The following is a 25,020-nucleotide window of genomic DNA, read 5'->3' as shown; positions in this document are numbered from 1 at the left end:
TGGTCTAGATTAGCACACTTAAAAGGAGTCCATAGGTCTTGAAAAAGCCAGTGGAAAGAAAGCTAGTTTAAAATATCTGAGGTAAAATGTTTTTAATAAAGACATTCTTTATAGATCACATATTAGATTAACAATATTTTTCTTCATTTTGAAGTGTTTTGTATTAAATGGACTTTTATTTAACAGTGAATATACTAAACTACTCTGATAGCCACTAAAACTGTTATGAAAGTCAAAGAATTCACTTTTGTATGGAAACAGCAGCAACTACTAACTGCCTACCAAACTTTGCGAAGAGGCAGAATACAACTTGTGGTGGCAATTAGAATATTGCATCTTACAGCGACAGAAATTTTCAAAGATTTTGCTTGCTATTACCACCATTTACGAATTTGGGACAGAGTACCAGGCAAGACACAGGTGTGTTTTGGAAAGCTAACAGTATCACAGGATGTCACTGTTTCACAGCATATTTATTCCCTGGTTCAACAATGGAGAAAAAGGTCCTCAGTGAAATGGAGTGTATATGAGGGAATCTTGGCACAGAGCTGGGGAAAGTGGCAGAATATGGTGATTTTAAAAAGCTTGGTGTTTTCTAGCCAGTGCTGGAACCTGACCATCATTTGGTTGTTTCGGATAATTTCCACTGGCACTTGCGTGGTCTCTCCTGGTTGTTGTGTGTATCATCGAGGCGTTTGAATCCTTCAGTGAAAGGCAATTCCTTAGTGACTCCTACAACCAGCTGGTTAATTAGAGTTGCCCTAAATAATTGACCCCCAAAATGCATAATATGCATATGTAAATATGCATCATTGCTGTCATTTGACTCTGTCACCCTGGACGAAAAGCTATAAGAGAGTTTGACTCTCTCTTCCTCAACTAAAAAATCTACCTGACCCCTTCCAAAAAACAAAACAAAATAAAACAAAACAATGGAATACAAAGTTGATTTGAGTATTTTATTTATAAATGTACATTTACTATAAAAGCTGTTGCATTTTAGACAACTTAATATTTTTTACTATTTCTCAGAGGCATTTTAGAATAAATATTTTAAATGAAGGTTAATGTAACTGATATAGAACATTGGCCCACCCAGAACAGTAACATCTTTTGGACAGACTCACATATGAGGTGGAGCATTTCAGTTTGTTAAGTCTTACACTGTGTATAGAGTAACTACAATATGTATTGCATTAATAACACTACATAGAAAGAATGAGGAAATGTCATGAAAGTTTGCTAGTGAAAACCAGTTACCCATTTTTCTTAAGAAAGAGTAGGGACTAGCTTTTGGAGTATGAAAAAAAAATCAGATCTACTTCCTCAGGAACAATAAATCATTCACTTGCTTCATCTGTTTTCTAAGCAAACACATTTACATTGCGGCTCAGCAGAGTAGAGCATTTTTTTTTCCCCGTGATCTCAAAGATTATTTGAAAAGAAATAGATCATACTCATTATGCTGCATTGGAAAAAACAAGATCTAGTCTGCCTGAGCTGCCATGTAACAGACTGCAAATGAAATATAAATCAAATATAAATAGAAACAGTTGGCAATTAGAATTTAGAAAATGTTGGAGATTATTCTGTGCTGGTGCCTATTGTTCATTATGGAAAAGCACATTTCGCAGTTGGAGAATGGGCTTTATTTTTCTTGACTTGATTCTAGCTTCAATACATGTACAATGAGTCTTACTAAGAAATATGTATAAATGGGTTTGTGAAACCAGAAGAGAATGTGCAATATTCATATAATCCTCACATAACGGATGAAGTTCCACATGTAAAAAGTATTCTATAAAAACCGGTTATGAATGATCATATTGTACATGTTTTGTGCATTATTTCTGGTAAAGTATTCTGCTAATATCATGCAAAGTGTAAACATCCACATTATCAAAATATTTAATAAAACATGCAGGTGGTTAATCAAAATATTGAACTTAATCTGTAAATTTTTAAAACTTTTTTCTTTTTAAATTTTTCTATTTTTTTTTTCTGTTTAATTTTTTCCCCCTGTGAAACAGAAAATATCTCCACGAGAAGTCAGGAACTTGGAAGCGACTTCAGCTCTCCTCAATGCACTGCACCTACAATTCATCATCGACTGTGCAACAGCTTCGCATTTTCTAAGGCACAATTTTTAATGAAATGATGTGTAAATTTCAATCTAACAGCAGTTCACCCAGATGACAAAATGGTCAAAACACCTCAAGTGGCTGAGAAAATTTCTGCACTTACATAGAATCTGCATGCAGAGAACCATCTAGCACGTAAATAAATAACTGCTAGCCATACTCAATAAGACACAAAAAAAATTATTGCTTATATAACAGAAAACCATCTACTCGATCTCCTTTTATGACTACATTAACCTATTAGGAGGATATCCATAGTCTACATTCACAAAATGTCATCTTCACTTATTTGCCATTATTTTAAGGCAGAATAAATAATTCCTCTCCCCAGTCTTAAAAGAAAACAGCCTGGAGATTTAAAACACAATTTTTTTTAGTAACTTGATTCTCTTCTTGGTCAGCAGAAACTCATCACACAGGGTAAAAATTAACCAGCTCTGCACAGGAGTTCCTCTCTAAATGTCTCCATGAGCAAGGTCCAGAATTCTTGATAGTAAAGAGAGTTGGTGATGTAGGAGAATGAAAGAGAGCAGATATCCATTGGAGTGGGTGGGGTGTATATGACTGTAGGTTCTTGATCATACACCACCTGACACCACCTTATCACATCGTATGTCATTTGGATTCTATTAGGATGAACTTAACGCTTTTCTTTAGACACCTGTGTTTCAGGCCCTCAAGGAGAACTTGCAGGCAAGGGAAAGCAGTGGTCTCATCTAATGATGGACTGATCTCGATGAGAGCTTCCATATGTCTTATATTGAGTCTCTTATTGAATCTAGAGCCTGAAAAGAAGCAAGCAACAAAGCCCTTATGGCTAGCAGTGACCCATCATGCTTTTGAAGATTAAACTTCCTCACAGATTTTGGTAATAATGTTGGAAGTGATGACTAAAATATTTCCCTCTGGTTTCTTCCTACCCTTGGGCAATGTCCCAGAGTGTAAGTCTAGTTGATATTGCAAGGGTTCTCTTTATTTGATGGACCAATCTCTATTAATGACATAACTTCCAAAGTACATAAAACCTAATACTAACGGTGTAATAATTTATTGGTATGACTTCTACCTCAAAAGGTAAGTAACACAAATGTTTCGCAACTATAGTATATATTATCAGACTAGTGTCTTTGCATTAAAAACGAGTTACAGGTCAGAGCTTTATGATGTGATTTTTAGTTTCTGAAATGCCTAATTTTATGCTTTTGTCTTAGAAGACCACATGTCTCAACTTGGCAATTCTTGTACTTTCTGCAGCTCAATTTTATAAACATAAAATGTTTAATTCCTAGAAATACTAAAACAAAACACGTTTATTGAATCATTTATCTCCTTAACTCTCAAAGAAGAGAATAACACGTTTTAAACCATAAGCCTATTTGACCATGCTAAGACCCTCTTTTGAACTATTCAGAATCATTAAAATTTAATTTTTTGTGTGTATACTGCACAAATGCAAAAAACCCAAACCAAAATAAAACAACAACAGGAAAAACACAAACACTGTGCTACAAAAGAACAGATACCATCTTTTAGAATAGCTTTTCAGAAAGTAGATGAACGCTGAGAAGCCCCTGAACCTGGGATTCTGATAGACAACTGCCAGGAGACATTCTCAATAAAGAAATGGTGAGTGATCTGGAAGCTTGAAAACCGTGTCACAATGTTGTGGGTTGGCCAGCACCTGTGATAAAGAAATCAAAGCAACACTTGGTTGAAGTTGTTAATGCTTCTTGATTCATATTTTTAAAAACTTCTCAAATTAGCCATGACCTCTAGGGAGGGAAACTTGTGCCACCTGCTACTCGAATTGTGGTCCAAGGAGCAGCAGTACTGGTATCACCTAGAGCTTGTTAGAAATGTGGACTTTTAAGCTCCATCCCAGAACTTAACAAGGAGCCCAAGTGATTCATATTTCCTATAAAGGAGTATGATCTCCAACCAGTTTTCTACTTTGTCTTCTGGGGCAAATAAACAAGAAAATAATCATTCTTCTCTCAGTTTCTTTACTTTGTTTTCTCTAAGAATAAATACATTGCAACAGGAGGAATTTGATGTATGATCTAGAAAACAGGATTGCTAGATTTAGCAATTAAAAATATAGAACATCCAGTAAAATTTGGATTTCAGATAAACAACAAACGTGAATGTTTAGCATAAGTATATCCCATGTGATATTTGGGATATACTTGTGCTAGACATACGGTATTTGAGACATATACATAGAAAACAAATCATTGTTTATCTGAAATTCAAACTTAACAGTCAAAAAACATTTAACTGGGCATCTTGTATTTATCTGGCAATGCTATTTAGGAAGAGTGGTTTGGGCTCCACATTTCCTGCTGAAACCTTTACAAAATTTCTCCTTCATTTTGGGCACTAGTGGTGTGATGAGGCAATTGTGACTTTGGAAAAGACCTGGGGGATTTTGCATTCAACACATTTCACAGGAGTGAATGATGGAACAGACACAAAGACACAGTCATCCAATAGCCAGGCACAAATGGCACAAGTTAAACATGTGACGGCTTGATTTGTGGCAGGTAATTTGTTTTGCACTTCCATTCCCATTTACATATGAACTTAAAAACTGTTTACACTGCTTTTAAGAATTGCATTTTAATATGCTGTTATGCTATTTTTCTCTTCCAAGAGAAAAATTTCATTTAAATGTGACTAGTTACTTGAAGAAAATAGGATTATATATTCAAGTTTTATTATTCCACGCAATGAAATTATTTTGTTTCACTTAGAATTCCTATGATGTAAACCACCTCTCACATCTATCCATCTCTCCTCTTCTCAACTCAGATCAAAATCAAATAAAAAAAGAAAGAAAAATTATTTTTAGCCATTTCTTTACATCCTGACTCTTTTATTGCATCTGGCGATATTCAACCAATTCAAGTGCATTTATACTTTTCTAGCTCATTATTCCCTCCACCTATTCACTCCTAAGGTATATTTTTTCTTATGACACCAAGAAAGAAATGAGCAGTGTTCTCAGATGTACTGGTTATTCTCCCTGTCATGTGTTGACTTAATTAAAGTTTAGTCGAAAATGATATTAACTTTTATCTGGAAAAATAAACATAACAGAAGAGTTAGAAAAATTGGGAAAAAATAATTGAAGTGAAGGTGGCCATTATTACTCAATCTTAAGACATATTATGAAGCTATAATAATTTAAAACTATTTGATATCAGAGACTAAAGAGGTTAATAAAACATAAATAGACTGAAATAAAAATGTGAACTTAGTTCATGAGAAAGTTGGCATTTCAAATTAGTGAGGAAAAAAGGGATTACTTGTTACGTTATATCCACAATTGGCCAATTGAAAAAAAAGCTGGATATCTATCACATTTCTTACCCCAATATACATTCCTGATGTCACATATTTACATGTAAAAAAAGAAAACAATTCTAGGAGAAATCTCAGCCAAATTTATGATCTTGGAGTAGAGTGAGAGGTTTTCTAAGTAGGAATCCAAAAAGGGAAAAGAAAAGGATATATTTAATTACCTAAAATGAAAACCTTTTCTATGAAAAAAAAAATCAGGTAGAAAGATAAATGATAACTGCAACAAGCAGCAAATATAAAATAAAGAGAAAATCTCTTTAATTTACAATGGACAAAGGATAAAGACATACAAGCTTTTTTTTTAATAGAAGGAAATATAATGGTGAATAAACATATGAAAAGATGTTCAAACTCACTTATAATTACAATTAATGAAGCTTCCCTCCACTGCCACCCCCTCCTCCCACCTGCAGAGTGGAAATGTTAAGTTTGATGATATCCAGAGCTGACATAGCCATGGAGAGAAAGAGGCTCTCTTATACACTTTGCAGGGACAGTGTACTTTTCTGGAAGATAATTAGCAAGTTGTCTGAAAATTTAAAAAGCACACGCTTTTAAGTCAGCAGTCCCACTGCTCACAATCTACCCTATGGAAATGCTTTCAAACATATATCAGGACATACGTACAAGGATGTTCAATGGAGCATTTAAAAAATATTAGAAAACTGCAAACAACCAAAATACCCAATCATGGAGAATTAGTTTTAAATTATGGTAAGTCCATACAATGGGATGGTATGTAGCTATTAAAAAGCCATTAAAAAGAATGAGGAGAAAGAACATGTTATATGGAAAAATTGCCAAGATATATTAAGTTAAAAACAATAGCAACAAAAACTAGGTACAGAACACTATAAAAGTGATTATAGTCATTAACTCTTGAGATTTTTTTACTTTTAATTTGGTATCTTTCTAATGATCTAATTTTTCTAATATTGTATGATTTATAACTTTTACTTATCTATTCTTTTGAATGTCTATAGAGGTTATCCAGGCAGAGAGAGAATGAGACTTTTTGTTTTCTTCTTAGTATACTAAAAATAATCCTTGTAAAATACTGCATTAAAAATATAAAAACCAAGAAAAAAAATCCTATCTTTATCTCCAAATCACTTTCTTATTTTTCATCGTATGAAAATGTTACAGGAATGCCACGGTTTTTGTCTTTAGATTTGGAATTAAAAGCAGTTAATAGCCTTAATGTTTGTATACACAGGAGAAAAATTCCTGGCCTAGGACTGAAAAGCTAATTTTCAAAAGAAATTACAATGAATCACCCAACTACTCAATTAAAATAAAACTCTGGATGAAAACAGGTCACCCAGAGGTGGGTTCATGTTTGTTCTCTGCTGGCATCCTTCAAGCACTTTAAATTATGAAAGAAATTTAGATTTGCAATACTTTTCAAATCTGGCTCAACAGTCCCTCAACCTAACAATGCCCTCTTCTGGTTCCATGATTCACACGGAGCTGGGCTACAGGCTAACAAAAAGTATAATTTATAGAAGAGTATAGAAAAAAGCATTGTAAAAACTGCAGGAAAAAGGGTTTAGTTTCATTCTTACTAATGTATAAAAACCCCCCCAAAATACAGTTAAAATAATACATAATTATTATATGTTACACGTATATATTTATGTATGCATGCATATATTTATGATATATATGGTATACTGTTACCATATTTTATGTATTTAATAGATAGTATAAAAATCAATATCAATATTATACATATTTATATCATGCATATGTATTTATTCATGGTATAAACGTATATAACATATCATATATAATACATTACATATGTATAATATATAATACCTGGTATAAGTATATAATATAAAAATATAATACATAATATAAATAGTCCAGTTAGATTGTACCAGCTTTCAGCTGGAACTGCTTTGACCTCAGGTTAAATGTTTATCATAGATCAAAATCACCTGAGTTTGATTAAATTTTTATTTTCCGTATTCTTATTTTACTAAATTTATAGCTATAAAAAATTTAATTTCAATTGTTACTCTTAAAGTCTTCATTCTCACAGATTTAGAGATGTTAAGCTGTAAAAATATTACTTCATTTACTTTGAGAAATAATAAAGCATTCTTGAATTCAAACTCTATTTCTTCAGTCCCATTTTTTTTAGAGAGTTTCTGACTGACAAATTTGCACAGGAAAGTCTCTTGTTAGAGTCTAGGTTATCCACCAGAATGACTGTACTTACGATGGTGAGTGAGGAAGGAGGGATTCAGAAGCTAAGCCACTGGCTATTTTCAGATTTTCTAAGCAGCTGGGCAACAGCACCCCCTGGTGCCCCCAAAACTAACATGAACATTCTATGGTAGGAAATCTAGATACAAGGTTGAGGGTAGGCTGCTCAAGAAAGCTTCAAGGCAGCACATACTTGTTAAGCCCTAATTATGTACTAAGGTATTTGGAGGGGGCAGGGATTCACAGAGAAACAGAACCCATCATTGGTCTCTCGAGGAACTTTCAATTTAGTCGAGAACAACAATTGCCATAAAACTCCTGAATGAAGGGCACATAGATATTGAGGAATTGCTGCTTGGTTTGATGGACAATGGAGAGCCATTCTTTACACTTAAACTACCTGCACATGGTGCTGGTCTTCTAAAGACATGCCTCAACAAGTGAATAGTGTTTCACAGACCTTCTATCTTTCTTCTAACTCACCAAAATCTCTATGGTGAGCTCAGGCAATGTCTCAAAATCAACCTACAGTTTTTACCTGCTGGTGTATTAATGCACTTCTGGATGAAAAGAAATTGGCCACACCAAAGAAGTAACTTCCAGTAAGAAACAAGTGGTAAATAAGGATTATTTCAACATCGCTTATTTTACCTAGACATTAATAACTCATTCCCTTAAAGGAGGAGTGTCAACTGATGGAGAGAAATAATAGAACTCCTAAATTGGGTTCTATGAAAAGCATATGATTGCATCCACTCATCTCAAGGTATTTTACACCAGTACTTACTTCTGGATCGCAAGTAGCAATCATTACAGTTTAGAAGACCATTTCGAATCCTAACATCCGTCCCACTCACTGCATCTCCAAGCTGTCCTTTACAAATCCCACACTGTAGGGTAGAAAGAACAGAAATTATAAGGTGCAAAGGGAATTATTTCTTTGTAATGCTTAGTTACTGTTTACATGAATAGCACAATAATAACTTGTACAACCTCCACATTTGTTGAGCATCTACTACATGTTAGATGCTGCACTAAGAATTGACTTACAGCAACAATTAACTTTTAGCATTTTACAGACAAGGACACTGGTTCAGAGAGGTTGGCTGACTTGTCCAAGTTCATAAACCTGGTAAGTGGTATTGGGTTGATCCCAAAGCTTATGCCGTTGACCTCTATCATTTACCGTTTCTCAACCAAGATGGAAAAAAAACATTTTAAACAGATAAATTCTAGTAGTTTTAAATAAACACATGGACAACAGACAACTGAAATTTGTCTGTGAATAAAATGCTTTCCAGGATTGCTGATGAATTCTGCCAAGTCAGAATTACTAGGAAATAGCTGTTTACCTCGTATTCCATGTTAGAGGTGGAGACAACCAGAGTAACAGACCCACTGAGAATGGAACTCCTTTCAGGTAAGTCTGCCTGAGTGCAGAAGGAGACTGTGGGGTATACTGTGCTGGTTGTACCACAGAAGGTGGCATTAGGGGTTAGTTGTGATGACAGCCTGTTGCCAGGAGATCAAGACTCAGCTCAGGAGAAGGGGGCCAACCTTAGACTCAGGCTCTAAGGTCACCTGGGACAGAGGAAGGCTTCATCCCAATTATGTTACAAGTTCATCTATATCGCAAAGGTAGGGGATAAACCAAAGAAGCAATGTACCTTAAAGCATCAGGTCAGTTCCAGGAAGTGACTGATTAGAGAGAACAAAAGCCTTGACATTTTAGAAAGCAAGTCTCCTATTCCTTAAGAATCCGCAAAGACTCTTTGCTACCTTGATTCTTTTGAGTTCTGGTAAAGTTTCTGAGAAAAAACTATGGTGTTAGAATATATTATCCTGACATTATCGTAAAATTTTAAAAAGTACATTTCTTAAGCCTCAAAGCACTCCTAGACAATTTGGGACATAGTTTATCTAGGTTAATTTTACAATGAGAATATTGATACATTGAGCCTCATTAAGTATCCATATTGTATTTTGTTCACAATAAGTCTTGCTTTCCAGTGATTTATGGATATAATTAAATTAATAATTTTGGGACAGCTTTACTCACATTCTCTTAGCTTACAGGTAAAGTGAGAGTTATTTTAAAGCCATGCAAGCTTATAGTCGAGGAAGCTACTCACAAGAAATAGAACAAAATTCAAGAAGGAAAAAGAAAGCATAACAGGGTTATAAAGAAAAAAATATGACTCTTATTCAGAGATAAAGGGTTTGGTTTCAAAAATCATATATTAATTTGAAACATGTCCATAAATGAAAAAAGAGATGAGAAATGCTGATATAGGCCAACTCATAAATTTTATAGTAAATCAGGTATAACTGGTTAGCTCGTCTGTGTATTAGCAGGAAATAGTCTACTTATTAGACCAGAATCTAGGCCTCCACATTTTCAGTTTATTTGTTAATTCATTCACCTAAAAATATTTACTGATACCATCTCTGCTAGGTGCAGAAATAATAGTGGGGAGCCAAGCAGACATGGTTGTTGCACTTATGGAGTTGATAGTTTATTAGAAAAGATGATAATTAAATAATTCGATAGTGAGCAATAAGGACCATGAATGGTTCTATAAGGACCATTTGTAACCAAGGCTAGGTGATCAGAACAGGTTCTCAGAAGAAGCGATATTCAATTTGGGATTATAGGCATATTTGTTCAGAGATCTACAATTTTACAACTAGCTATATAACTACTTAATTGACAGAAAATCTCCCATGAGGTAAAAGACTAAAAACCTTCAACATTAAGTCACAAGAATTTGAGAAGCAGCAAAGATTCTCAAATAAATCCACACGTCCTAAAAGACTCAGAAGTAACACTGTCTTCTCAGGGCGGCCTTCTGAGTTTCCTGGTAGAGTACACACTATTTAGCAACAAAAGCTGTTTTATAAAGACACATTGCACAAATCCGTTTTGCTTCTTGTAACTCAACATCCCAGAGGGATGAGTGAGAGCAGAGAGTTTCATCCTGAAGGATGGACTACACGCACAATTTTGTATGACATAGAAGGGGGCGGCCTCCCGAGCAAAGGCCGTCAGGATTTCCAGGAGGTATTTCTCAGCACAGAACAATGCCAAAAGACATCACAAAATTGTCCATAGAGAGGAGTGATAAATACATACCCTAAAGCACTGGATGTGAAAATAGAGATTGAGGGTCTCAATGATCATTGCAGCTCCTTTTCCCAAAGGAAGCCCACAGGAAGAGCACAGCTTCTTCCCACTTATAGACCTAGGTTTAAAAACACACAATAAAATATTCCATTTATGATAGTTGGTTAAACACACAGACATGTAGACTCATGCAAAAAAAGAAAACATGGATTTTTAAAATGTTTATATCATGAGTGAAATGACAATCACTAAACTGATAATGAGCATTAGATATAATTTGCAAACAACTGTTAGACTAACTACAATAGATCCCCATAATTGTACAGAATTTTGTGTGTGTGCGTGCACATGTGTTTTAGTTATTTGTTACAAGAAGTGTATATTGTAGTCTATTCAACCATGGTGATCAAATGCCTTGAAATAATTCAAGGTATTTATCATAAGTTTTTATAAGTCCCCCAAAATAATCACATTTAGTTTTACTAAGGTGTCAATGTTGCTTTAAAATTTTCTGTAATTGATTCATTGGCCCACTAGGGCATTTCTTTTTACTTAAGAAAAACAATTTTTTTGTTGTTTAAAAATAGAGAGGCAATTGTGATATGGCCCAACAGGTCCCAGACAGATATGGAATTTAATCCCTGCTCTGTCACTAAGTTTTGTGATCTAGTATAAAGAACTCACTCTGGGTTTCCCTTTTACTTTTAAAACAAGAGAACTGGACTAGGTTATCTCCACTATCTCTTCCAGCGTAAATACTCTGACTCTATAATCTGGGCGCTTGACATCTTCTCTGAGTTCTAAGCCCCTTGAGGACATGAGCTGCATGTACCCCATCTCTGTATTCTGGCAGCCCCTAAAACAGTGCCCATCAATGGACTAGAACCAAATCCAGTAGACCGACAGCAGGTGAGGGCATTAGATGGCAGTCTTCTTAGGCGGCTTTCCCACGACTGAGATCAGATCGAGATGATGCCTATTGTTTGGAAAGCTCTTGGAATTACACAAGAAATTTAAGATATGCAGTGTCATTCAGAAGCCAGTGGGGTGCAGAGAGACAGAAGAAACAGAAAGGAAGACCAGAGAAAAGAAGAGTTGTCCTAAGCAAAACCTATTTATTAGGATTTCCCTCTTATCCAGTAGCTAAATGAAATTTTTAAATCAAAGGAAACCTCTGAGTACTCAGTAATTGATCTCTCCAGTGAATGAGAATTCAGGCAGCTTTTAAGAATATCGTGGGGCCCAATTTATATTCAGAAGCCATCAGAGAGCTTGAGTAGGTGAAAAGAAGGATGAAGTTTCGTTTCTCAGCTCCTGCCTGGTTCTCTGTAAGAGCCATCAGCGGATCCTGCCGAGAAGGACCAACCCATCTTGGAAGGAAAGGTGCCGACTTAGGAGCCCAGCAATTATCTGGTGGATTTTATTATTAGGTTGCAGGTTCCATACAATATAATTAAAGGCCTATAGCCACAGATACACCAATGTCACACTCTTGGCTTTTTCTATTGCAGGCTACAGGTGGATGAGGAATGTGTTCTTTCCTCTTGCCTGTGTGTATATAAGAGTCTTAGATGGATGACGCCCTCAAAATCATTTGGCAAGCACTAATTTGGTTAAAATTATACTTGGCAGGCTCTAGTGAAAACAAAGCTGCCTCAGAAGGTTTTGCTGACCTCTTGTACCTGTTTGGTGACTGGCCAGGAGGGGTGGGAGGACAGGGAGACAAGTGTCCCACCTGGAAGTTCTCTTGAGGGCTTTTCCTGTAACATGGTAAAGGAGCCAAAAATTATGACAAGTAAAGAGAAGCCCAATCCTACAAGAAAAGACATTTTAGATAAGAAAATAAATACTTCCTTTATAACAAAATACCACAGAGTGTCTTAGTGGTAATTTTTTATAGAGGACAAAAAATAATAATTCCATCTAGCAAAGATTATATATGCATTACCTGCATAACATCAAAACTGGGGTGGCATGGTTTAATATAAAATGGAATATTTTTATAAACTTTAATTTTGCCAGGTTCTTTGCTTAGTTAAAATTGCATGATGAGTTAGATATAAAAATTATGGAATGGGTGGGAGGGGAGAGATAGGTAAGGATATAGGGAAAAGCTTTAAAAAAGAGCCCAGAAATAAAGGGTAAATCTAAAAGGAGGTACTTTTCAGGGAGGTGGCTTCTACCCTATCAATAAATTCAATTTGGGAACCTGTTATTAGGGGTGATGTTCAAAACATTTAATAACCACTATGTCATAGGCATCTACAAAGCAGATGGTCCCCAGGCAGGAGCTATCAGAATGGTTTCACAGGTGTTGTTGGTTGCACAAACCCTGCCTGTGATTAAGCCATTAGTTCTGGGCTCTTGCTTATAAAATTTCATTTGGGATAGAATACAGAAAAAAAATGAGAGTAAGAGAAATGCCAACATAGAAGTGAACAGAGCATGAGCCCATCTGTGTCCTAACTGCTTCCAGAATAGCTCCCTGAGCCCATTGCCCAACCAAATCTGCCTCCTCCGGCAGAGCTTGTCTTCTCCAAAATATCACATTTTCATATAACACCCTAAACTATAAGTGTCATTACCTTAAAAAAAGTGCAAAATTGCTGCAATAATCACTAACAATAATGATTACTTCTATGTGATTTTAGCTTCTATTGATTCTGAGTGTCATCTAGACATATAGGAATAAAATTGGATAGACATAAGAGAAAAGGGAGAAATAGTTCAAACACTGTATTTTAAAAAATATCACAGAAAATAAGATAAAAAGTTGAACTTATAAAACAAGTTATCATTATCACCATCATCACCACTGTCACCGCCACCACTATACTATATAAAACATTATTTTCCAGACACAAAACCCTATGAGGTAGGTATTACTATTATTCTCATTTTATACATGAGGAAACTGAGGCAGAGAAAGATTAATCAACTTGCTCAAAGCCCTAGCCAGGCAGGTGGTCTGGCTCCAGTTAGAATGACTGGTTAAAGTATAATGAATGCTATAATTTGAAAACTGATTACAAGGAACCTCTGGTTCAAATATGATCTTATCATAGAACTATGAGTTCATTTTGAATTCCTCTACCACTTAACCAGTCAAGTGCTTTGGATAAGTTATTTAATTTTCCTGAGCTTCAAATTCCTCATCTGTAAAATGGGAACAATAACCCAATTAAAGTTATTGAGAGAGTTCAATGAGTTAATATATGAAAAGTAGAGCTATTTAAATCCTATAACACAGTGCCTATTATACTGAAGTGCTTCGAACATGTTAGGAAATATTATTGTAAAAAAATATAAATCTTACAAAATTAAAATATTGCCTGTGGTAGCTACTTAAAGGGAGAGAATGATAATAAGAGAAAAACATTTTTTCCTTGAAAAAATACTTGTCAGTAGGCTCTGACACAATTTAACTCACTCAAATAAACTGTTGATACAACATTCTTCCAAATTCTTTACAATATGTAGATTTGTGGGTTAAAAACTACTTTGCCTCTTTCAAACTGATAAATTCAGAGTGAATGTTTACTTGCTACAAAGATTGTCCCAAATTTCTGTAAATATCTGTTAACTTGTTAATGAGATTCAATGGAGAGAAAGCACAAAAATGCTGCTAACATCTTGCCATCTCACACTTTTTCATTTCCCCTTTTCTTAGTCAATAAGAATTAAGGAATAAAGGAATTGCACATCCATCTTTTTTGATTACTCACTTCCGCCTTTCACTTGGAGACTCGACCTGATGGTTAATGCTTTTATCCAAAGGGAGAGTTTTTGGCTTTACATCTTCTAAAATGTTCATTGGCGGGTTTGATAACTGCTGATTCTGTGATGGATCTGAGGCCAAAAAAAGAACATAAACTTAGTGCTCAGTAATGTCACCTTAATGCTTAGTTAGTCACCTTTCTTTAAAGTGCTAATGCCTACTGAGTCTCAAGGTGATTCTATGGAGACTCAGGGCATGTGGTGGTGGGAGTTTATTCACTGTGCTATTTACCTAAGGTAGAAGGGAAGCTCACAGCCAGAGAAGGTCATATCTGTCTGGACCATGAAGGGGTAAAGTCTTACAATAATTTAAATATCAGGGTTCACTTCTCCCGCCTTACCCTGAGCTAGCTGTGGGTTCACCTCACAGCGTGGGGCCCCAGCTTCTGTATCCAGCTGGTCATCCTGATAGTTTCCTTTCGATATGGGGTTCTCAGAATCAGTCAAGGCCCCTTGAATTAGGCTGTTAAAATAAATAAATATATTTCAGAACAGAGATAAAAACTGAACTAAACTTATTCCCTAGCATATGGAAATACCAACTTCAATATGAAAAAAATAAATGGGGCTAACTAAATGTTTATGTATTCTTTTTACTTTAAACTAGATTCAAAATGGATTTCAAATGATCTAGAATGCTACTCATTTTTATTATCCATAAATTTAACAAACTTGTGAAACCATCATTTCTGATGTCCTCCCCACCTCCCTGTCCACAAAGAAATTCATTCTAATAATCTCAAGGGATGCCAGAGCTAACTGGACTCTCCCAGATTTGCACAAGAGAGGATATATTGCAGAAATCATTTTGGGCCACATGGGGCTTTGGCAGCTCATGGTAATCCACTGGTCTTACAGGAGTTTCTGTGTGCAAAGAAAGGAGATATGGAAGAGATTTTTAAAAGTTCCTGGTGGCAATAGGAAACTAGCAAAAATTACATAAAATGCTTATCAGTGGTATTCAAATATTCTTGATGAGTGGCTTTCGTTTCATACAAGTGGAAAGTCCCTATAAACAGTGTAAACTAGAAACAGACTTGCTGTTCCAAAGGCTCTGCTGACTCCAGACTCGTGGCCTGAACTCCTATATCCTACAACTCACCCAGTCTTCTAGCTGATGAGCTCAGGAGGATTCTCAGAGCAAGTCCCACCAGAAGAGCTCAGCTTTCAGCTAACCTTTCAAATTGACCAGTCTTTGAAAATGACAGATAGCCTTTCATGCCTTAAGGTCCCTCTGAGGATGGTGTGTGCAGCGTAGCCCAGCATGCACACTTATCAATATCTATCTGGCATCTCAGATGCCCAGAGGCAAACATCTGTTTCATAAAGAACTTCCTGTTGCTAGAGCACTGCCAGCCTCCTGGGTTTCTGTGGGTTTCTTCTAGGTTAAGAGTGGGGTGGCATCAATAAACCCACTATAGCCCATAGCTACAACCAGATTCATCTCTCATCTGAGCTAGCTCTGAATGCTGCTTGGCTATCTGGATACCCTGTTCTGATCTCCCATGGAACATACTGAAACCCATGAGTGGGGTGATTATCCACGACCAATCAATTTGTTGGTTATCTTTTTTATCATCACGCAGAGTAAACATGGCTTTTCACAGCTCAGAGGATACTAATAGTAAAGTTCAGGCCCACAATAAAACCACAGTGGGTGCGACCCCAAGGCATCATTTAATCTCTGTCCCTCGGGACATATTAACCATTTCGGGTGAGTGATATTTAGGATTGGGGCTCTGAACTAACAACATGCTCCTTTGATGATCTAAACTATCTCCTCTTATTTAAAAAAATGTTTTGCCTATTTTAAAAGAAGGCTATTTATATTCAATAGTATGAGGATGCTGACTTCAGTGTTATTAGAATGTGTTCAAGCAATATGTAATGTATTATTGGAATGATCTTTTCAAAGCCAAATATAATTTGCATTAGCAATGAGTACCCTTCCTGGGAGTGCACAGGCAGAGCCTGGTTTCATGCAATTAGACAGACAGCCTAGTATGGTTCATACCTGCCCTCTTCCTCCACTGGATCACTTTCTCTAGTCTTAAACAATAAGTCATTATTGTCCCCCTGGAATGATTTCTTCTGTCTTGTATCTTGTTCTTCTTGACAGTTTTCCAGGTCCATCTTATTCTAATGGAGGGGAAACAAGGATAATCTTGAATATAATTTTTTAAAACACTGGACAACACTCATCTCTGGCTATGGGATACTTGAAACTTTGTTTTTCAATTGCATTGCCTAGAATTTAAAGAACAGTTGTCCAAATTAACTGAAGAGTAACTGAGTTCCAAAGATTTGAAATAACTGTGCACCTAGGTTAACACACCTTTGAAATAAGCCAAAGATTTGAAATAAATGTGCAATCTAGATCTCTCTCTAAATTTATAACGAAAGAGAATTAGTTAGAAAACTCACTTTTAAAAACTAAATAGTCATAGTACTGCTCATTTCAGGACAAATATCTTTGTAGTACCCACCAGTTATTACTTTTTTTAATGCAGATTATAGACTTTTGTCTACTACCTTCATGACCTTATTCAGGGGATATTGAGGTAGGTCAGCTCTTCTGGGTTCTCTCCAGATTTTGAATACACATGTAATTTCATGTGGAATTTTAAGAGTAGGAGAGAAGCAACTTTCATGGAGACTGGTGGAGAGCACAAAGGGATGTGTGTTATGGCAAAGAGGAATACATGTCTGTGGAATGAAAGAATAATGGGTATCAAGGACATTCCAGCACACAGCTTACTAATCAGGACCTTGCCAGCCAGCACAGAGAGACTTTGGTTGCCAGCCTGTGGGGGCAGATCGGGCCTCAGCAATGACTTTATTGTTCCTCAGGAAATGATTCTAGGGTTTGACAATGGCAGTGACAATTCCATGGGGTACAATGGCCTTGTAGTAGCTGTCATGATTCTAGAGATTTAAACTGGTAGAAAACTTGGCCTTGTGGTTTATACTTCTAGTTAGGTTTGTTTACATCACAATTTGCTTTTAATCTATGGTCTCACCACTGTTCCACTGCCTTCAGTCATAGAGAAGGATGTAGACAGCTGGTCTGCAGAACTTGAAGAAATAGTAAATGGAACCACAGTGTCTTCAATTATTTTGCGCTCCTAAGAGGAAGGACAAGAATTAATGAAAGGGAAAAGAGTAAAAAATCATATTTGTCAAGAGAAAAATTTCATTAAGGATCTCTGGGAAAAAAAACAGCAAACAAGCAAGGCATTGAAAGATGGTCTTATTTTCTAAAAACATGTAAATCAGATAACACTCTCTATAAGCAACAATTTAAAACTTAGTGTTTAATTTAATAGAAAAACAAAGTCTTTGCAAATTAATTAGTTCGTGTCATTCAAGAAGCCTAATTAGAAATGCTATTAGGAGTCAGATTATACACAAAAACTGTTGAAGATAAGATTCCCAACAATATTAATCATAAACAAATTTGAGATAATATACATAAAATACAGCTCTCTTCAAATTCTCTACTGTGGTCTGGTTTGTTTATCTAAAAAAAAGAAAAAAAAGAAAAAAACAAAACCAAATTCTCCTCCCATCTAAATCTCTTTAGTACCATATAGTGAACGTTGTGGTAAGAATTCATTTGGCCTCAACATCAAAATTATCCTCATAAAATTAATTCACTACTACCAAATATGCTTGATTCAAACAGATACACAAATAAATAAATTGATACTTTCATGTCATCTAAGACAAATCAAGAATCTGACTCTCTGACTAGAGAACAGATACAATTACATTGTCTCTCTTGACAATAACTCAATAACTCAAAACAAATCTGGGATAATTGAGGTCTTTTAGAGCCTATAGATATGACTCATTTAAAGAGGATGATGGGCTGTGCTATGAATAAAGAGAATCAGACAGAGCCACATGCATACACATATCACAGACACAGAAAGTATTGACGGACTTTGAGGAATTAGGACTGCAAGGTCAAATTCCTTTTCGGGAATTTCTTACCTCTTCATAGTATCTGCGTTCTTCCTCTTCCACTTCCTTTTGGGCCTTTTCCCACTCTTCTTTCAGCTTGTTCTGCTCTTTCTGGTATCTCTCCTGTTATGGAATTTGCATAGATGGTTCTGAATGAACGATTGCATGCATTATTGGGACTTCCTCTCCCTCCAAACCACCATGTACAATATTTTGCAAGACTACCTTCTTGTTGTAACATTCTGAATCTAATTCATTCATGCAACACAAAGAGAATACTATTTTGTGGTACTCAAATGTGTTAGGACCCTAAAAATCCAATGAGGTAGTATTTTCTGCTGTCGGTGTTTTATAGAATTGTCCTTCAGACATATGAGAAGACATTTGCTTATAGAAAGAAAAAAGATGAAAAGATTGAAAGATTCTAAAATATTCCTTAACTTTAAGGGCTTTGTCCTAGGAGGTAGCCTAAACCAATAGTTTGCTTTTACTGGGTCCTTCAGAGATGAGCTTTGCCATTCCACTAATAGAAATACATTGCTGCTGGGAGAGTTTAATAAAAGGTAAAATTAAAACAAAACAAAAAAATCCTGCAGAAAGGTCCAAAGTGGACAAGATGATAATTAGCTGAGTAGCTGAATTACTCTTTGCTTATAGCTATTCTACCAAAATGGAATCTTCCTAGCTTTAAGTAACTTCTGAATTAAGAGTAGCTTTTAAACAGCCTATTAGAAGGCTTCAATATCAGAACTGCCATTACTGTTTTCAGAAACAGTACAGCACTAGTTACCACTTATGGGGGAAAAAAATAAAATACTCTGAGTAAGAATGGCTTTAAAAATGTGACTGGAGTCCCTGACAGCTGACTAGAAGAATTGGATAAATGGAGATTAAAATTAACGCCTAAAATGAGGACTGACACCCCTGGATGCCTTGGGACTGGCATCCCTGATGTGACAGAGACAAAGGAATCACTGAAGTGTATCACACACAGTCAAATATTTTAGGCTGATTGTCAATCATCTCTCTGAGGCTAAAACAAGTCTGTGCTTCTATCTTCTTGTACAAGGCACTGGAATTTCCTCCAGGTATTACCTGTTATGTCATTATTTTAGGAGCAAAAGGGTATTATTGGGATTGTCTGGAGCCTGGTGTTCTTATTAATGCCCTGGTCAACCCTCGGCAGGCTTTTAATTCCAGGCAAAAATTTTGTTATCAAAACCTAATATTGTAAAGTTTTAGAGAAGGACTTCAGGGGTTTTTCAGAATAAAGAAAATAGACCTCAAAACTTCACAAAAGCTTAAAAATAAGCCTAGCATTTTAGGTTTATTGGTTCTAGGAGTGCACATCCTAGAACGTGCTCCCCTCACTGACAGTGTGAACTGATAATGGTAATGCAGGGAGTGAAAGATGTGTGTCTGCACTACCTCCTACTCCTAACCCTTTCTTCCCCACAAACACTTTGCCCCAAAGCCCACAATTCTACCACACTGGGTAACAATTTGGTGGGACAGGAACAATACATATGCCCACATCTGTAACCATGCCACATTTCAGAGTGTAACAGACAGAGTGCCACCATGGGAAAGCACACTTGCCTGTCATCTTTACTCAGTGAAATTTCTAACTCTTGGCTGTTCACTATTTAGCTGGAAAATGGGCATCTGATTTCCAAGAGAATAGCAGATGGCAGGGCTGGTCATCCCAATGGATCCCAATGGATCTAAAAATCATGGCGGCTCTGGGACTTTGCTGAATCCAGGTCTTATTAATATTTTGATATTGAAGGTTTACCTCTTTACAATTTTAAAAAGTGTCAAATTTAACTGGCAAGCCTAAAGCCAAAGGCCTAAAGGTTAGCTATCTAAACTGACCCCTGCTCTCTACCGCTGGGAATTAATCCAAAAGGATTAGAACAAAAAGATTTAGAAACATTTGCATTAAGCATTGCTTTCTACGCAGCAGCAGAAAGCCATCGAATTAATGAGATTTAAAATTCTTTTCATTTATGAACTTTTGGGTAAAACCAGTACTCTTGAGGGTATAGTGGAAAGAACATGAGTTTTAAAGTCATTCAGACTTGGATTTGAAATCAGGCTCAACCCTTGTTAGCTGTGTGACCTTGGGCAATTAATTTAACTTCTTTGAGCATTAGTTTCGCCGATGACAACCTGGGGCTAATCAGACATACTTTGAAGAGTTTTATGAGAACTGAACTGGAACATTCCAAGCGCTCAGCATAGATCGGGTTCTAAGGCTATTATGTTACTTTCTGAAGCCCCATTATTCCACAAAACTGGCATGAAACAAGAAGGAATGTGATAAATTTACTTCCAGAATTTTTCTGGAATTGAAGATTAGCAGCTATTACTCAAAGATGGAGCAAACATTTCTAGTTAAGGAACAAGACCCAGGCCTTGTTCGATAATTCAGTCCCACTGCTACTTGGATTGGTAACGAAGGAGGTAAAGAATGGGTTGGCTCTTAATCAACACTTGTAGAGTTTTATTTTTTTAAGTGACATGCTTTTTCCTTGTCTTCATCAGTATAACTTTTGGTAGGAGGAATTAGACACAGGGCGTTATGTTGCATGGACACAAAATGAACTGATTTAGACTCACTGATTTCTGGGAAGAATCCAATTCCATGCGTTTCCTGTGATAAAGTCTATTTAATACAACAGAAATTAGGAGAGAATCATCTAAAAGAAAAAAAAAAAAGCAGCAAACCCAGCCCTACCTGGAGCAAACGCTCCTGCTCCTGCTGCCATTTTTCCTGTCGCCTGCGCTCCTCTTCCGGGTCCCATGCCCAGAACTTAAACTGCTTAGAAAATAAAAGCATAATCAGAATTGAGCCGTGTCTTCAACGCCAGACCAGGGCAAGGGACATGTTTGCCTACAACCTAGCACTCTAATGGACACGCAGAAGCAGAAGCCTTCAGGCTTCTAAAGGTTCTCTTTGTTGGCAGATAATGCTCTTTAATCTTAGTCCCTCTTTGGTTTATTTCCAAGAGGCTGATATGATTCTCTGAACCTTTTTGGAGCTAATGAAAACATGAAGTAATTAGCCCCTGGCATGGGAAGGCTTTCGCTTCATTTCTTTTAGAAGTGATTTCTTAAATGTATTCACGCTCTGGAGCGTAAGATACTCATTCTGCATATTGATCCTGGATCCGAGCAAATGAGAATGCTTATTTCAGCAGAACTGCATTTTGTAATAAGTGACGTTTGTTGCCCTATAGAACTAGGTAATCTTTTGTACTGTTATTGCTTTTCTACACCAGCTTTCTCTAAAGTGGGTCATTTAACTCACCAATGCCCACTAGCATCACTTGAGATCCAGGGAAGAGGCAGGGAAGAGTCCCTGCCCTGGCACCTGCATAACAGTCAAACGCAAAGACTTTTTTTTTCCTTTCAGAAAGGTTTTTGTGAGTTTGGGAACCAGGTGAGAGAATAGGAATAACGGGAGAAAGATGCATGAACTAAAGTGGGCACCCAGGCCACAGAATGTGAGATTGAGAGGGTCCGGGAACGGGTGGGGAGAAAAATCACAGCTGGTCCCTGGGAAACCAGCAAAAGGTGGGCCTGCTATATTTAAATAGTTTTTCCCCTGAATAACTTGTCAGAGTTACTGGCCTCCCCATCACCTGAGGCAAAGCAGGTTCCCCAATAACTTGTTGGCCTCCCCATCACCTGAGGCAAAGCAGGTTCCCCAATAACTGTGCTTCCCCTCTTCCCTCCGATGGGGTAGTTTTGGGAGACACTTAGAACTGGCTGGGAATCTTGAGAGAAAAAGTGAGGCAAGGGTGGAAGAGTTAGGGAGAAGGGGGAGAGCCTGGGGTAGGGTGAGGAGCAGGCAGAATTAACCTACCCTGGCTGTGTGGGAAGTTGGGCAGGGTCAGTCCTGTTCCAGGTTAGATGAGACCAGTTACTGCCCAAGATACCTGAGTCAGCCCACCTTTGCCCTGCCTGCCACGGATCTGTGCTGTCACCAGGGTGCGTGATCCCTGGGTTGGCCCAGAAAAGCATCTCCAGGCTGAGAATGCAAGAGAGGCCATGGGTGTTGCTGGATTTATAACTTTATAAATATTTATATCTTTAATATATTTTGACATATGAAATGTAGGTCTCAATTTATACTCTTGCTGTGGTTCCTGCAAATGGTTGAGATGGCCACAATGCCCACAAAAAGTCAAAGAAAGGGAAACGAATAAGTGAGGAAATGTACTTTCTATACGCCGCTCCTGGGATTCACATTGCATGTCAGCATACTAAAGGCTCTGACAAGTTATTCAGGGGAAAAACTATTTAATTGCATGTAATCTAAAGTTTCCCACATTTTCTTGGATGACTAGAAAACATCCAAATGTGAATCCTAGATGGGAAAATCTATTGGATTAATAATGTTGGATGTTGGCTCCACACAGCATTTTCCAAAGACTTGCAAGCAGTTGAAATATTCAGAATCTCTCTCAGGAAGATGGCCCTTCTTTGTCTTTTGAGGAACAAGGGTGTAGTTATGTGAATAAAGCCACAGCAAGCTCAATGAGTAAAGTCCACTAGTAGAAAAATAAGAGCAACAATTAGAAATTATTTAATTTTCAGATTTCACTAGGTAGTATTTACAAGAATAAGTCAAGTAAGGAGTAAGCAGATAGGATAGGAGTAGGCTAGGAGAATAGAGCTCAGAAGAAAACATGGAATATTTGTTTAAAAGCAAGAGAGAAAAAAATGAGAACTTTCAGAAGAAGATAAAGAGAAAGATACCTGTGTGACAAACAAGAGGGAGAGAAAGAATGGTGATTGTGCTCCTTGGCAATTATTTGCTGAGCACTTAATAATAGAGGCCAGGTGGAGATACCAGATGGCTCAGAGTCCCAGCCTTGTTGAGTTTACAATGTACTGAGTGTGTGTGTATGTATGTGTATGTATGCATGTGCGGCAGGATGGGGGAGTATGTTGGGGGGCGACCAATATGTAAATGATCACCAGAGGACAGTGGGATAACTATCATCAAAGAGATATAAAAGGTGCTAGAGAAAGTCGGAATGGAGAGCATTTAGCCCACTTTGTTTATCTGTTTACAGATTTGTATCTTCTTTTGGCTTAGGGGTTCCTCAAGGATAGGCCGGGCCCTTTATCCATCTAAGTATCCTAAGACCTTGCATTTTTAGGCCTTCAATAAATGTTTGCTGAATAAATAAATGGACGTCATGCTGAGTAATACATCGCCTTCTTCACTCCCCTTCATGGACCCTGACCCTGTAGCTTAAGGCCACTCCAAGTCTGACCAAAAATGACCTGAGTCTATTGAGGTCAGCATATTCAAAGGATTGGTTCCTCTTCAAGCTGCTCTTATTTTCAAATTTCTTTTACTTTTCTATTCTATGAAGAGCTATTTATCACCAAAAAAATAACAAAATTGGGTGGGTATTTTCAGAGAATTCACTTTTACAGGTCAGTAATATGTTTCTTTCTTGTTCTATTCCATAAATCAGATATAAGAGTGTATCTCTTTAGGGCGCCCTTCCTCTCTACCCCTGCCCAGGGGTACAAGAACAACGTGACATTGTTGTTCCATGTCATTTAAAATGGAAATCAATGGGTTTGGTTGTAGTCTTCAGATCTGTGCCATGAATGCCAGCTTTGGGGTCCTTCTGCGGGTTCCCATCCACTGTGAGTGTACTCAAGATTCCCAGAATTGGCTGAGGCAGCTTCCACAAATGGTTGCTATTCTGGAAGATATTGAGGGTTATGTGGCATGATGGATCTCCCTTCTCCATTCTGCACTGGCACTTAGGAATTCTCAAAGTGAGACAATTTACTTATAGATAAGAATTGGTATTGGCCATGGTGGGCCTCTTGGATCAGCCACTGGGGAAGATTCGTTCATGCATCAGATGCTGCTGTGCTAGAGGCTTCCGAATAATTATTTCAATTAAGGCCCACAACACCCTGAAAAGAAGGTTTTATTATCGTATTGTACAGTCAAGAAAGACAAAGTTCAGAGAGCCTTCAGGGTATACAGTCAGTAAATCTGGAATCAAAGGTGTACCGGTGATTATGTGACCGCACTCGGGGGGCTCAGGGAAAATGGTACTGTTGATTGTGCCAGGCAGGAAGTCTACAAATCCAGTGGGAATTTTCGAGGGCAAACAAAAGGCTCAGCGCTGGAAAAACCCAATTTAGAAAGGAGTCAGGTCTGTAGAGATTGTTCAGATAAAACGCAGCAGCAAGGAATTTCCAGTGTCGTGTCTTGACATTTTAATTAGCAAATGATTTTTTAAAATTCATTCAATTAAAAAATTAAAAACAAATGTACAGTTACTTCAAGATATTGATTGTGATAAGGAGTGCAACAGATACAGCTTGGATATCTCAGAGAGATTGCAGGTTGGGGCCCTGTTGCCAAAATACACTATGTTGAAATATTGT

General features: G+C 37.0%; 1 protein-coding gene across 29 annotated transcripts in view; it reads right to left on the bottom strand.

The window, feature by feature from the left end:
* Positions 1–945: 945 nt before the first annotated feature.
* LOC120588007 (LIM and calponin homology domains-containing protein 1) overlaps positions 946–25,020 on the bottom strand; it is a 94,906-nt gene continuing 70,831 nt past the window's right edge. For 6 of the 29 annotated variants that reach the window (XM_039845089.1, XM_039845093.1, XM_039845094.1 and 3 more), the window contains 10 exons: positions 21,326–21,406; positions 18,616–18,708; positions 17,640–17,744; positions 16,634–16,758; positions 14,961–15,082; positions 14,568–14,691; positions 12,525–12,602; positions 10,852–10,960; positions 8,506–8,608; positions 946–3,822 (listed from right to left, as the gene is read on the bottom strand). In XM_039845089.1, the coding sequence (XP_039701023.1) occupies positions 3,797–3,822; positions 8,506–8,608; positions 10,852–10,960; positions 12,525–12,602; positions 14,568–14,691; positions 14,961–15,082; positions 16,634–16,758; positions 17,640–17,744; positions 18,616–18,708; positions 21,326–21,406 (966 nt within the window). In that variant the 3' untranslated portion in view covers positions 946–3,796. Of the gene's footprint in view, positions 3,823–8,505; positions 8,609–10,851; positions 10,961–12,515; positions 12,603–14,567; positions 14,692–14,960; positions 15,083–16,633; positions 16,759–17,639; positions 17,745–18,615; positions 18,709–21,325; positions 21,410–25,020 lie in introns of all 29 variants that reach the window. The other 23 variants (XM_039845090.1, XM_039845087.1, XM_039845078.1 and 20 more) reach the window with 11 other exon arrangements.

Source organism: Pteropus medius, unplaced genomic scaffold, assembly GCF_902729225.1.
Source record: "Pteropus medius unplaced genomic scaffold, Ma_sr-lr_union100, whole genome shotgun sequence".
Taxonomy (NCBI): Eukaryota; Metazoa; Chordata; class Mammalia; order Chiroptera; family Pteropodidae; genus Pteropus; species Pteropus medius.
This window is presented reverse-complemented; position numbering and strand designations above follow the sequence as displayed.